The sequence below is a fragment of the Eptesicus fuscus genome, chromosome 17 (assembly GCF_027574615.1).
Source record: "Eptesicus fuscus isolate TK198812 chromosome 17, DD_ASM_mEF_20220401, whole genome shotgun sequence".
Classification (NCBI taxonomy): domain Eukaryota; kingdom Metazoa; phylum Chordata; class Mammalia; order Chiroptera; family Vespertilionidae; genus Eptesicus; species Eptesicus fuscus.
The window spans coordinates 52,130,593-52,146,281 of record NC_072489.1 but is presented as its reverse complement, the minus strand read 5'-3'; the positions used below and the strand labels follow the sequence as shown (position 1 = coordinate 52,146,281).

Sequence of the window (15,689 nt, the reverse complement as noted above, 5' to 3'; positions counted from 1 at the left end):
TGACAGTCTTCCTACCTATGGGAATCCGACAGAATAGTAAAAATACGCCATCCCGCCCCAGGCGTTTTGGTCGTTTTCTCGGTACCTGTGTCATGTTCCCTTGATGCCCAGCTTTTTTTTTTTATTTCTTCCAAAATGATAGATAGGCTGGGAGTTTTTCTAAGGGAAATGTGCAGTAAATCATTGGAACAGGGTTTCAAGAGGTGTGCTGGTTAGTCATTCAAAAAAAAAAAAAAGGTCTATTAAATGTTTAGGTATGCTAGTGGGTGTAGCCTTCCCAACTACTAACTACACCTTGATATGTGCAGTGTTGATCTTGTGGGAAAGATTGAGGTTCTGAAGACATTGATAGTGAAACTGAACTATCTGCTTGTGTATCAAGTTTGCTCTCTCTGTACAGCTACTTTTCAATTCTTTATTCATCGTTACCTCAAATAGGAAACAGAGATGATTGGCCTGGTTCTTTTATCCCTTCCTTTATGGTCTTTTCATGTTATTTAAAACTCAGTAATGGTATTGAGTAATTCACAAGCCTTGCAGAATTTAAAGAATGAAAACTCCCTTTTTACATTATAACAGGCAAGCATGTAGAATTACTGAGAAATCTACCTGGAAATGCCCTACGTGTGTTCATATTGCTTTTATTCCCCAGAAATGCATGGATTGTCTTTAGATTGATTTTACTTATAGGACCATGTCTAATTCAGAATACCTGCATGTAAACTTGAAGATTTCTTTAAGCAGTGTCATGGGTATTTCAGAGTCTTATTTATTGCTAACGCAAAAGGGGTGGTATAGCACAGTAACCACACTATAACCTTTTATTCCTTTACCCATAAACTCAAGAGTTGCTCTTTGATGCTATACAATGACAGCACAGCTGATGATGATTGCTTAGTATATTTAATTTAAAAACATCTTACAGCTACATGCTGACATCGTGGAGTGAAGGTAGAACAGTGTAGCAGTATTCTCATTCTTTAGGGAGAAATGATAGGACAAAGCAGCCTTATTTACAGACTTAGAAAAATCATCTTTGCCTTTGCAAAATGACTAGTAATCTGCACTAATTCATGGAACAGTTGCATGTTAAAGAATCCTTAATCTGGCCTGCGTTTCTCAGTGGTTCTAGTGGTGGCCTGCCCACGGAAGGGTGATAGGTTCAATTCCTGGCAAGGTCAAGGGTGTGTACCTGAGTTGCAGGTTCCAGCCCCTGCTGGTCCAGGTTGGTGTGGGGGGAGGCAACCAATCAATGTGTCTCTCTCCCTCTCCCCTCCCTCCCACTCTCTTTAAAATTCGATGGAAAAAATAGACTAAGGTGAGGATTAACAAAACAAAAAAAGAATCCTTAAATTCTGTTATTTTTATTTGAATAAAGTTTAGATTTTCCTTTTATCTCTTATCTCTAGCTTTAAATAACTAAAATCAATTCTCAAGTTTTTCATAAATAAGACACAGTTTCTAATGTTGTGAATGTTTTATTTAATATTTGTTTCAGGGCAACAGTGGGAACAGAGATAATTGAAATTTACAAATAACCCTCTAATCTTATCATTATTTCAAATTTGTCCTTTGAACTTTATATCTCAGTTACTGAGATTTTAAATATTTGGGCTAAGAAAAAACAAAAGGAAAAATATTGGGGTGAAAGAGCAATAGATATGAAGTGGAAATCAAACCCAGAAAAGGGAAGTATTGATTGGATTGTGAATAGATTTGTCTGACATCAAGAGACATGGACTGATAGTCTACTATAGGGATGATTATGTAGAAAGTGCTAATGAATAATTTGATTTTTTGGTAAACTACATCATATCAAATTAACCAAGCCCAGGCCAAAGGTGGTTTCAAAATTTAAACAATCAGAACTCCATAATGTAAGGCACACTTATTTTTTTTTTATTTTTTTAGGTTATTAGCCTTTCTTTTTGAAAAGAACTGTCGTCAATTTTTTTCCTCCTTTTAGTTTTCAGATTTTTGGGGAAAATAATTAGTGGAAAATACTTAATGTTTTCTTTGACTTATTAAAATTCAGATTGTGAGCTCTATACAAGCAGCTTCAAAATAAGATTTCTATATTAATAACTTTCTGCTTTAAAAGTTATTAGAAGTATATAAAATTGCATTAATCTAAGATACCAAGCTGATAATATGACATATAACTTGATAATGTAATATATGATGTGGCCACTTACCCTCTTTTTCCTGGAATCTTGATGGACCATAATTTCTCCAGTTGTTTTGTCGAAGGATTTGGTACTACAGGTATGGTGTGAGGGATCCTGCTGCATCGATTGCCCTGAGTCTGTCTTTTTAACATCTATTTATGATATAATGCATATATCAAAAAATGCACCCTGCCCTGAGTGTTGGGTGCAAAGATTAACAAACCCTTACAGGGATAATTGACCTTGGCCTCAATATAACATACATTTTAAACTGGTGGACTAAAGGCAACTTTAAAAATCTAGTGATTATATTTCATGTAAAGGAAATCCAATATATTAAATTTCACCCAAAAGCTTAATTAGAATGTGACTACTTTATAAAATAATTCTTCCTTTTGATCATACTAATCTGGAATTCTTTGTAGTAGCCAGCTCTTTTAAAAGTAGAATTTGATTTGCATAAATTCACATTCTGTGAACTTCATTGTCAAATATTTTCATGTGAAGCAAGGTCTTTATGTTTCTTATACAGGTTCTTTTCGGTCCTATTATTTTATTCTATTTTTAAAAACTTTATCCAGGAAAGTGTTTGTATTTTAAAGTGAATACTATTAAAAATCATTTACTTAGCGGTTGGGATCCGATTATGTTGGGCTACAGATGTCTTTTAATGTGATTTTTGCCTCTGACTTTAATTGTGATATCAGAACCTTGTTAGAACTGGTGAGAAAGATAAGTTATTTGATTATGCTGCTTTCAAAGTTTATTTGGGGACTATGTAAAAGCCTTTTTAATCTACTTGTCCGTAAAATGATGGTAAATCATTATATTGAAGAACAGAATCCTCTCATAGGCTTTACTTGCTTATCTTAATGGACATTATTTGAAAAATATACAGCTGGTATTATTTGAGACTCAAATGGTATAGTTTGTAATTTAAAAATTTAGTTGTAAATAATATGCTGAACTGAGTCAGATTTTTCTGTTGGACTTAACACATTGTGGACCAGTAGTTTTATTGCTAGCTTTACTCATGGCCAGATAAGTTTCTATTGAACGAGTACAAAAAACATTTACATAAATGTTAAAGACAAAAAAAGTTTACATAAATGTTAAAGACGGCACGCTTTAAAATTAAATACCCATTGCATTTTGAAGTTATTTATTACAGATTCTTACAAGCTAATATCTTTTTAAAGTATGATACTTTGTAAAGCACTGTAATATGAAGCGAGAGTTCTCATGATCCGTCCACAATGTGTTAAAAAACACTTATGCAGATAGATAGCATTGATAGATCTTCAAATTAAAATACTGTAAACACAAAGAGTAAAAAATTTAACATAGCGCTTCTATATATTGCTCCACTATATCAGAATGTAATCTCTATAAGAGATTTTTATTTATTGCTATGCTCCTAAAATATAGAACAGTCCCTGCACATAATACACACTGAGTTCATATTTGGTGAATGAATTACCTTCTAGTTTGGAATGGATTTCTGATGATACTTTTGTATGAGGCCTTTTACCAAAATCTGTGGATTGGATTCATTTGTATTTGCAATTTATTGAATAAGCTTAGGTTTTTTGTTGTTTATACTGCTAATTTACCAGGAAAACAAACCTGTTAGAGACAGTGTTTTCATTTATATGGCTCTTACATGGGAATAATTTTGTACAAATGTGAGTTCTTTCATGAAGAAATAAAATCCAAGGTGGGTAATGGTTGTCTTGAGGCAAATAAAAAATGTTTCTTGACCAGTTGCCTACAGCTGATGAGCTCCAGTAAGAGCGAAACCAGTTCTCACTTCACTGGAACAATTTAGAAGTGTGAATTGGTCCTGTAGTACTGTGTCGGAAACAAACAGCTCTGGGGGGAAAAAGTGCTGAATTAAGAGGATTTTCTGACTGTGCTAAGATTTAAATACTACAGTATTTTCCCCTAATGAGCTATAGTTGCTAAAAGTCAGATAACTGTTACTTTTTACTTCAAAAAAGCAAAAGATATTGTAACTTTAATTGTAATCACTATATCTAAATGAGTGTTAATTTATACAAGCACTTATTAAACCAATCTTGTAAACAAGTGTCTAGTTTTATATTCCCTCCTCCCCCTTAATCTACTTCTACATTATTCCATCCTCAGTAGCTTTGATGGCCATACTTCCTCCCCCAACTCCCGAAGAAACTTGGACAGCAACCCAATTGGTCTACATCAGCATTGCCAACTGGAGGCCCACAAGAAGACTCAGATGTTTTTCCCCTGGTTAATCATGGACATAATCAAACTCATCGTGGTCCCACTCCCCTCACCATTCTTGTATAGTTATTTAATCCTTGGTGATAGCGTTGTTACATATATACACACATGGATCTTCATTAACACCTCCTTTTCCTTTTGCCTCCATTTAAGCATCAGGAAACTAAGTTTGAAAGCTTAGTGGTTATCAGATGCCATGTTATATGATGACTTTTTCAAAGATCATGGGCATATCACTGAGCAACACTATAGAAAGTACTTGTCTTTTGAGGTTAAACTAAGCAGTTTGTAATTTACAGGAGTATAATAGTAAAACAGTCTAAGCTGAGAAAATTATAAAATCAGGGACTTTGTTTGTTTGTTTACCTAGATGAATATCCAGCAGAATGAGACAAATTTTTGTTGTTCTGTGCTATCTTGCACATCATGAGTTTCCTTACAACCTGGTTCCCATCCACTAAATGCTGTTCAGTTCCTCAGATTATTGTGTAAACCCAGAGGGTGCCACTCTCATCGAGAACCACGGAATAGCATTTGTAAGAATGAGTGTAAATGCAGTAGACAGTACATTTGTTAGATTTATTTACCTACTTATTATTACTGTTGTTTGAGATTTAAGATTCATTCAGTTCAGAGTGAGTGATTCAGTTCCTCCTCCTTGAAAGTGCAGGAATGTCACAAGGAAGGCTGTGACTCTGCTTGATGAGTATAAATGCAGTATGTTTTCATTTTCCTGAGAGAGAATTTTGTACTTGTGATGAGGGAAACTGTGGAGGAAGATGTGGCATTAGAATCAGTTTTTTAAATCTAATTAGGCTCTGGAGAGAAGAAAGGAAAGGATATTCGGGATGGGAGCAGCCAGGGGAAGGTTAGTGTGCAGTTGGAATCGTGAGTAGACTAGTCAGGGACTAGTAGAGGACAGTGAAGTACTAGGCTTTTAGGAATGTGTTGAGAGATAAGATGGGAAAAGTCGTACAACTGGTTTTCTGGAGGAATCACAACTCTGAAATATGAACATGAAATGGTTTTGTGTGTTTTTTCCTCAATGGGTCTCCAGTCATACTGTGTAAAATGCCCCCATCTCCCTTCACTTCCCTCTGAAGTGCTGTTCCTTAATGATATCTTGGTTTGATGTCATAACTTTTCTGCAACTTTTGGTTACTAGAGAAAACTCATTCCAGAAATCAAGACAGGTTTCAATAATTTTCAAAAAATCACATTTTCTTCCTGAAGAAAGGTTTCCAGCGGCTTGGATTGAGGAGGAGGTATAATCTGGCTCTAAAATATGTTCCCTTTCCTTTCTCTACCTAGCCCTTTTGGAGTAGAGAGAAGACCAGTCAGTGGGGGCAGAGTTTTCATTACCCAAACCTCTAAAGAGGGAAGAGATAGCCCTGACCTTACTGTAATTCATCTGGTTGCATTTGATGGTGGGCTCTGTGGAGGTGATGTGTGTGGGATTTTTAGGGGCGATGTTGTAGCTTCATGGCCCCTTCTGCCATTGAGGACCCAATTCATAGGGCCCTTCTGTTCCCCTTTTTTTTTTTGCAGAGCCAATATTACAAATTTCCACCCCTTCTCTGGATTGAGTGACACTTGTCCTAGTGTTGTCTCAAGTCACTTGCCCTTTAATCATCCTTGCTTCTCTACTTGGAGTTGCAGGAAGGAAAACAGGAGGGACGAATGGACTGAGATTGAGAAACCAACAATTCAAGTGTTCCTTATATGAAGTGGTCAGGCCTAGATTGGGTTGCATGTGGGAACAGTGACAGTAGAAAGGAGGGTATAATTGTAGGAGACATGAAATTGGTAAAAGAGTAAGAAGGCAAAGGAAAAGTAGGAGTCATGACTAAGAAAAATGATACTATTGACAAAAAAGATTAATAGGGGTACTCAATCATTGGAGCTATTCATTGGATTTTAGATTTAGCCATTTTGAGTATGAGGTTATGGTGGAACATTCAGTGGAATTGCCTATATTCAGGTGGAGATTTTAATATAGATACAGAGATAGAGTGAAAATGAAGGTATAGATAATTTGTTGTCTGTAACTTAAGAACAGGACTGAAAATAATGTGGGCATCAACTAGGAGTTGTCGGCTCAAGACATGGAAGTGGGTGAATTGTGGGAGGGAAAATAAAGTTGAGGACTGAAACCCTGGAGAATATGAAAGCTGGATGAGGGGATAAGAGCCAATATTTGTTTAGTGCTTTTTTTTGACATAGCATGACAGTAAAAATTCATGAAGTGCTCAAATGATTGAGTTTCTTCTCACTTGCTCTCTCTGTTCTGGAGAGTTGCAATGTCTTTATAGACTTACTGTCTTTTAAATAGATTCTTCATCTGCTGTCCATTACATTTTGGTCAGCTCTGAGTTCTACTTCAGTTGATACAACATGGACTAGTTACGTTGCTTAGAACCACTTCCTTCCTTAGCTTTTAGATTGATTTCTAAATTAAAAGTTCAAATTCAGCAGCAACACATTCACAAGTTAAAGTGAGTTACTTTGGGGAACGTAGTGCCCCTGTGTGAGAATGATTTTACTTTGTCCTAGATTTTTGGAATACAACATACTCGTGAGGTCTTAATTATCAACTTACTGTACTTATTTGTATGGTCTACTAGTAAACCAAGCTTTAATACTAGTGTAGGCTATGTCTTAGTTATAACATATATGCAGCAAGATAATGGTAATTTCTATTAGACTGTTTGGAAATATGTTATAATTCAGAGTATTAAGACGAATGTCAATATTAGTTGATACCCCAAAGGACAGTCTATACTCAAAGGCAGGGTATTTGACAAACAAGCTGGTCTTCTCTTCCTTTCTTAGACTTATTCTTCCTGTTTTCTGCATTCCTAGAATAATGCTCCTCAAATGTCACTTCTGTGTTTTAATTCAACAAATATTTGAGAACCTACTGTATGCTAAAGCTCTATAGATTAATGAAGTATGTCCCAAGTCGATCATGATTTATTGTCCTTAACAAAATTCACTCCTGTATATCATTCTGATGAGCATTGTACCTAGCTATCTTCTCTTACCCTTTTTCACCATCCTCTGACCACCACCTCCATCATAGACCAAAATGAACATAACCTTTCTGTTACTTAATAATTTAATTTTTCTTTTTTAGAAGTTCACCTTGCATCTGGAATTATTTCTTTCCTAGTTGCTGTCAAAACTATGACTTGCCCACATTTTACCCAACTTTATATGACTCCAGTAATTCATCTACCATGTATATGCTTTGTTGATATCTGACAAAATCATCCAAGATTGAAGTTGAATTATTTTCTGGAAATAGCTAGAATAGTAAACCCTCATAAATAACAAAAAAATGGATTCTAACAATATCGAGTTAGTTTTGTAAATATGGCTTTTCAGTGCCTCCACTCGAGTTACACTGAATATTGTTTCTTCTCTTTCTTTTTCTTTTTCTTATTAAAGCTGGGGAAAGTGAAACAGGGAGGGCTTAGGACAGGAGAAACAGCAGGCGTGAGCCTAGGCGGGGCTGCTTTGGCTCACTGAGAAATAAAAGTCACTTTTTCCTGCTAAGTGGAAGAAGTGAGCCAAAGTACCCTGCCTAGGCTTATTTCTTTATCACCTCGCTGGAAAGTCAGAGAAAAGGGGGCCTTGGAGACAGGCAGGTTCTGGGGGTGAGCCTGGGATGAGCTGCCTCTGCCCATTACTCTCCTGGTTGCAAGTCTCATGGGGTCCCTAGAGTTAAGGAGATGTACACCTGTTGAGTAAGAGGAGGGGGAAGGAAAGGCGTGGGCATGCTCTCGGGAGGGAGAGCCAAGTATGGTTTATTCTTGATGAACATGTTTGGAATTCACCATGGTACTTCCTGGATGCCAGCCTGGATGAAAAAGGAATCCCTGCCAGGGATCTTTACCATAATTTTTTTCAACTCAGCTCTAGGTGTTTGGGCTATAGTAACTGTTTTGTTATTGTTTAGTTTTCCTTCTGAGTTTTTGTCATTGTTCATGTGTCTTGTTTTATTATCTTGGTTTGTAATTTCTCTTCTGATGTTGTCATTGCTATCTTATTTTCCTATAGATTATTGAGGTACTCATTTTTCTCTTGTGGAGCTGAAGGAATTTTAAACCATCTTTGGCACTAATCTCCCAGTTACTAGTCTTATTCCATATCCAGCATCTTATGGGGGTGATTGAGGAGTGCCAAACTGCACCTGAAGTGAGTTGTATGACTGAATTGAAGGAGGAAAGAGTATGAAACTTTGTACTGTCCTGTTGGTTGTGGCACAGGCTGTCCTAGTCTTTCTTTTTTTCTCTCTCTCCAGGAATGACTTTTAAAAGAGTTTTTAGTAGTAAAAATTTGTGGTCTTAGTTATTCCACATCATGGAATATGTGCAAATACACTGAGTGGCCAGATTATTATGATCTCTGAACACATAATAATCTGGCCACTCAGTGTATATCCTATATAATAAAAGGCTAATATGCAAATTGTCCCCTCAACCAGGAGTTCGACCAGCAGGCAGGCCAGCCAACTGCCCATGTCCCTTCCCCCTGGCCAGACTGGCCAGACCCCACCCATGCACGAAGACATGCACCGGGCCTCTAATACACACATACACACACACACACACACACACACACACACACACTCTGAGTGGCCAGATTATTATGTGTTCAGCGTTCAGAGATCATAATAATCTGGCCACTCTGTGTATATAGGGCGTCTTGGTTTTTAAAAGTTTTGGTTTTTTTAAACTTTGATGTTTTGATTTTCTTAGATGTAAAACGAAGATCAGGAACAGATTTGAAGAAATGCAGAGTGAGTTGGTGCCAGTCAGCATGTCAGAGACAGAGCACACAGCCTCCATTTCCTCTGGTAAAAATATTGGGAAAACATCTGAACTAAAGGAAGACTCAAGCAACTCGTTTTCTGGTGATGAAAGCAGCAGCTTAGAAAATGAGTCCCAACTATTGTCATTAAACTTTGATAAAACTTCATGTCAGCCTAATGAAAACAGTAATCAAATTGAAGCACAGGAGAACTGTATTCCAGATCATGGTGGAAGTAAAGATTCTAAAACAGACGTATGCCCAGAAAATTCTGAACAAATAACTAATTTTCCTGGTGGAGATTTTACAAAACAAGTTTCAAAAACAAATGAAACTGAACAGACAGTAAGTCAAATATTGGCAGAATTAAGGTCCTCCACATTTACAGAAGCAGCTAGTCAAAAGACTTACTCAGAAAGTCCCTATGATACAGACTGCACCAAGAAACTTATTTCAAAGATAAAGAATGTTTCAACATCAGAGGATTTGTTAGAAGAAATAGAATCTGAGCTCTTATCTACGGATTTTTCAGAACACCGAGTACCAAATGGAATGAATAAGGGAGAACATGCATTAATTATGTCTGAAAAATGTGTGCAAGATAAGTATTTGCAGCAGGAGCACACCATAAAGAAGTAAGTTTTTAATTTTTTTCAGGTTATTTTTTTCCACAGGAATTAAAGATGGCATTCTTTAAAGGAAGGCATTATCTTGTCCACTTTTAATTCCACAATAGAGCCACACACATTGTAGTTGATCCACAAATATGTATTTACTGAATAATTAAGCAAATGTTGGTTATTCAATTTGTCTATTTTTTTAGAATGTGGTATTTTTATTTGTATTATTTTAGAAATAATAGGTATGCATCAGTGTTTTTATATGGGGTGGGCAAAAATAGGTTTATAGTTATAAATAACACGATAATTAATAATAATATAAGAATAGACTGTTTCGCTTATTTACAACTATAAACCTACTTTTGCCCACCTCTATCCTATATAATAAAAGCCCAATATGCTAAGTGTCCGGTCATCCAGTCAGCAGTTCAAGCAATCAAAGCGTAATATGCTAATGCTGCTCAACCGCTCACTATGATGTGCACCGACCACCAGGGGGCAGACACTCTGACCAGTAGGTTAGCTTGCTGCTGGGGTCTGGCTGATCGGGACTGAGAGAGACGAATGGGACATACCCTGGAGCCCTCCCAAGGTCCCTCCTCTGCTGGCCAACCTCCCACGTTCCTCCGTGGCAGCGATGGTGCACTGGTGGGGTCCCTCAGCCTGGCCTGCACCTTCTCGCAATCTGGGACCCCTCGGGGGATGTCAGAGAGCTGGTTTTGGCCCGATCCCACAGGCCAGGCCGAGGGACCTCACTGGTGCACGAATTTGTGCACCGTGCCTTTAGTACTATATATCTGTCAGATATAAGCATATATAAACAGATATGTATAAAGTCAATATTTTGAATATGATTTAAAATTTCTGTTTTACATGTCTTAATATGTAAGTCTAAAGGAATTTTTTATTAAAAGGTGTAAGTATATTAAAGATCTAGAAATATTTATAAAGACAACTAAAATTTTTCAGGTTTGAAAGAAGGTAAAGCATAATGTCAAAATGAATAGTAGTTCAAAATGAAATGAGAAGTCATAAAATTAAAAATTTTCTTAAAATCTTCATTGTAAACTTATTGATTTAAAAAGATTAAAATGTAGAGAACAGAAGAATTGGTTATCATTCAGTAAATAAGAACATGGTTATTTTTAGACTTCTTGTATTTGTGGAGTTAATTTCTATTTTAACAAGTTTTAATTTCACTTTATCTTTTTCTAATAGTAGTATATCACCCTGTATTTTTTTTTTTTTGTATTTTTATTCTAGATTTACATATGTAAGTGGTGCTTATGGTTAGGTACTCATTTATAACCTTTAAGAAAGGAAAATAAAACATGCTAGCCTTCACTGAAATACAGACTGATTCTCTTTAAAAAAATGATACATGAATGGGAGGTGTGTGTGTAGTAAAGGGGAGGAGGAAGTTTACATACCAGAGGAGGATGACAGAATAAAGCATAATTCAAATATTGCAGGATATGTAATTGCCCTTTAATGATAACTTGCTTCCAGTCTTTACTATTTCAGATTATCTTGCTCAGTGGATCAGTATTCCCCAAACTAGCTTATCCTTCATTGGTTTATCCATTGAACTTTAACCTCCTAGCATCCAGAGCCCCTCTTTTTTTTCTTTTGTTTGTTAATCCTCACCAGAGGATATTTTTTCCATTGCTTTTTCAGAGTGGAAAGGAAGGAGGGAGCGGGGAGGGGAGAGGAGAGAGAAACATCGATGTGAGAGAAACACTTTGACTGGTTGTCTCCCGAGAAGGGGTCAGGGAGTGAACCTACAACCCAGACATGTGCTCTTTGATCCTTCAATGTGAGGGCTGACACTCCAACTACTGGGCAACACTGGCCAGGGCTTTTTTTCTATTTTTTCATTTTTATTTTCAACTATGATAAAATAGACAACATAAAATTTACCATCTTAAACATTTTTATAAGTGTATACAGTTGGCTAGTGTTAATTATATTATATTCACATTGTTAAAAATTTCCATAGCTTTTTATTCTTGCAAATCTGAAACTCTATATGAATTAAACAACTTTTTATTCCCCCCTGCTTCCAGTCCTTAGCAACCACCATTCTACAGTTGACCTTTGAATAGCACTAGTTTGAACTATGTGGGTCCATTTTTACATGGATTTTTTAAAAATATGGATAGTACTGTGAATGTATTTTCCTATGATTTTCTTTCTGCTAGCTTTATTGTAAGCATACAGTATATAATACATATGACACAAAATATCTGTTAATTGACTGCTTATATTGTCAGTAAGGCTTCTGGTTGACAGTAGGCTACTAGTAGTTAAGTTTTTGGGAGAATCAAAAGTTATACATGGATTTTTAATTGCCAAAGGGTCTGTGCCCCAAACCCCATGTTTTTCAAGGATCAACTGAACTTTGTTTCTAAGAGTTTGACTACTCTTGATGTTTCATATAAATGAAATCGTATGTAGTAATTTGCCATTAGTGACCAGCTTATTTCACTTAGCACCTGTCTTCAGGGTTTATCCATACTGTAGCATGTATCAGAATTTTCTTCCTTTTTAAGGCTGAATAATATTCCTTTGTATGTATATACCACGTTTCGTTTATCCACTCATCTATCAGTGGAACATTTGGGTTGCTTCCAGCTTTTGGCTATTGTGAATAATGCTGCTGTGAATATGAGTGCACAAATCTGTTTTGAGACTCCAAGACCTTTTTAATACTACCCCAAAACTAATTGCTGCTAGTCCCACTCATATTCTTCTGGAATGCTGCTATTTTGAATAAACTATATGACTTTGTACTTGAAACTATCAGTGTTGCTGCCATTCTTGCTTTTTAGGGCAACTTCCTCATTTCCCTGCTAGCTCTACTTATTTTTTTAGACCTTCCCTTTGAAATTATCCCTGATGCCTCTTCCACTTTCCTTAGATCTGGACTCTTAATCACTTTCATGCCTCTCTTGTAAATTATAAGATATACATTTAATAATAATAGCAGCAAACACTTAACATGCTGTTAATCATGCCTGGCACTTTACATATTTTAACTCATAGAATCCTTACAACAACCGTATTTGGTATGAACTGTTATATTTTCCAGATGAAGTGACTGAAGCACAAATAGATTAAATATTTGTTCAAGGTCACATGCTAGTAAATAGCAAAGTTAAAATATAAGCCTAGTTAGTCTGATTTAGAGGATTTTTAATGTATCTGAAATGAATTAGTTAAAGGTTATTAATTTTCTACTATATTCCTAATTTTCTAGATAAATTTAATTCCTCTCTATTAGTCTCTCCTGTCTGGACAGTGGCAGCGTGATAGACGAGTAAGCACAGTTCTGGTCAGAGTCCCAGAGTTGGAAGATGCCCACCGCCATTTGAGAGCCCTTTTTCCAGCCAAATCAACCTCTGAGTCAAAGATTGTTCTTCTGTATGAGGGGGGTGATACTTACCTGATGAGATTGTTTTGTGTATAGTAGGCATTATAAAAATGTCAGATATTGTCATTTTAAATCTAGATTAACCTTTTGTTACACAATGTTTTTAACTCAATTAAATGCTTCATGACTCAGGTTAGTTCTAAAATTGCCTTTCAGTTCCTTTGGCTTAAATTTTCATGAATGATACATTTTTCTTTTTTCCGAATATTTGCATGATTTACTTCCTCACTATAGTCCTGTGGTCCTTAGAAAGGCCTACCCTGACCACCTTATCTGAAAATCACAGCTCAAGTGACTGTCTGTCCTAGAGCCTGCCTTCCTTTAGTTTTGTTAATAGGACTTAATCACTACCAGGGATTTTATTATACATCTATTGGCTGTTTATTTTAATATTCTCCCTTAGAATGTAAGCTCCCTGTGGGCAGGGATGGTTTGCTAATGGACTTCTAACATGCAGAATAATATAGGTACATAGTAAGTGCCCCTATAAGCATTTGTTGAGTGAAATGAGAGATCTTCAAAGTAGATGTAAAGACCTGGGCTAAAGAATTACAGCTGGGTTCAAATCTCAGTTCAACCACTTACTAGCCTAATGAACTGGAACACGTTCTAGGCTTCAGGTTTTTAAAAAATTCATTAAAAAGATAATTATTATTTCATAAACTTTAATTTCATAAGCTTGAGTTAAATGAAATGCAATTAAAGCTAAACTTAGTAAGTAGTAATTGTGCAATAAATTTTAAGTACTAGCTGTTGCTATTAATAATCCTAAAATATTAGCTGTTAACCTTCTTAGATAACTGACCTTATTGCAGGTAATTTTTAAGGTTTTATTTATACTTTTCTAGGGGATTCAAAATTAAACGTCTGCTTAAGCTTTTGTTATTTTATATTGACTACTCTTCTATAACTATTAAAATAGCATTAAAGTATTTTTAAAATCTAAAGCAAGATTTCTCAACCTCAGCACCATTGATATTTGGGGTAAGTCATTCTTTGTTTGTAAGATGTTTAGTGTCCCAGGCCTCCACTCACAAGAAGCCAGTAGCAATTGCAATCCCTATTGTGGCAACCAAAATGTCTCCAGACAAACGCATGGAGGGGCAAAATTACCTCTCTTTGAGGATTGCTCATCTGAAGGGATGAATTTCATAATTGTGATGCCCAAAGACATAAACTTAAAAGAGTGTGGTGTTTTTTTCTGAGTATATTCACTTGATTTGGAATATACAGGTTTCTAGAAAAATGTTAATAGCCTGATTGGCCAGAGAATTTTTTTTCCAAAGTGTAATGTGTCATTACAAAAGGATTTCTTAGGAATATTGATTTATTTGTCATAAGAATCTACACCTTAATCTGCATACAGATTATATTCCATCTCTCCTTTTTAAATTATGTTTTACTTACACTGTCCTTTTCACATTTAGGTTAATTAAAGAAAATAAGAAGCATCAGGAGCTCATTTTAGATATATGTTCAGAAAAAGACAATTTAAGAGACGAACTAAAAAAAAGAACAGAAACAGAGAAGCAGCATATGAACACAATTAAACAGGTAAGAAGACAAATCTTTAAAGACTGCGTTTCAATTTATAAAATAAACTAGAGGCCCGGTGCACCCAGTGCATGAAATTCGTGCATGGGGAGGCAGGGGTCCCCTCAGCCCAGCCTGCACCCTCTCCAATCCAGGACCCCTTGAGGGATGTCTGACTGCTGGTTTAGGCCCAATCCTGAGGGATATCTCTCTCACAATCCGGGTCCACTGGCTACTAACTGTTCACCTGCCTGCCTGCCTGATGGCCCCTAACTGCCACCCCTGCTGGCCTGGTCAGCCCCAACTGCTCCCCCTCCCGCCAGCCAGGTCGCCCCTCACTGCCCACGCCCTGCCGGCCTGGTTGCCCCCAATTGCTCCCCCTCCCCCCCGTGGGCCTGGTCGCCCCACGCAGCCTGCTGCTCGGTTGTTTGGTCACCCCTCACTAACCCTCCTGCCGGCCTGGTTACCCCATGCAGCCTGTTTGGTCATCCATTTCGTTAGGCTTTTATATATATAGATAAGTGCATTTCTGGAAATTTGTGTATAAACAAAAGTTTTGTCTTTTAAGTTAGAGAGTTGCTTGGTGTGTAAAGCATTCTCTTTTATAAATTGGGAATCAATATTTTTATATGATATGTGTGATTATATTCTATATATTTGTGATTGTATTCTATATATGGTAGAAATCTGAGAAGGCGACTTGATTTGGCAGATAGACTTTTTACCAATTAAAGGAAAAACAATATATAAAAATTCATATATGGCATTAGAATATTTTTAAGCTTCTAGTTTAATATTAACTATACTGTGAACTTTGGCTCTCCTACTTCAGATTTTATCTGGCTAGCTGGCTTCTCC

The 15,689-nt window shown here is 36.4% G+C and overlaps 1 protein-coding gene across 1 annotated transcript in view; it reads left to right on the top strand.

The window, feature by feature from the left end:
- The window catches only part of CCDC186 (coiled-coil domain containing 186), a 40,198-nt gene that overhangs the window by 983 nt on the left and 23,526 nt on the right, over positions 1–15,689 (top strand). Inside the window, exons 2-3 of the mRNA XM_008144330.3 lie at positions 9,194–9,880; positions 14,726–14,852. Of these exons, the coding sequence (XP_008142552.2) occupies positions 9,228–9,880; positions 14,726–14,852 (780 nt within the window). The 5' untranslated portion in view covers positions 9,194–9,227. The remainder of the gene's footprint in view (positions 1–9,193; positions 9,881–14,725; positions 14,853–15,689) is intronic.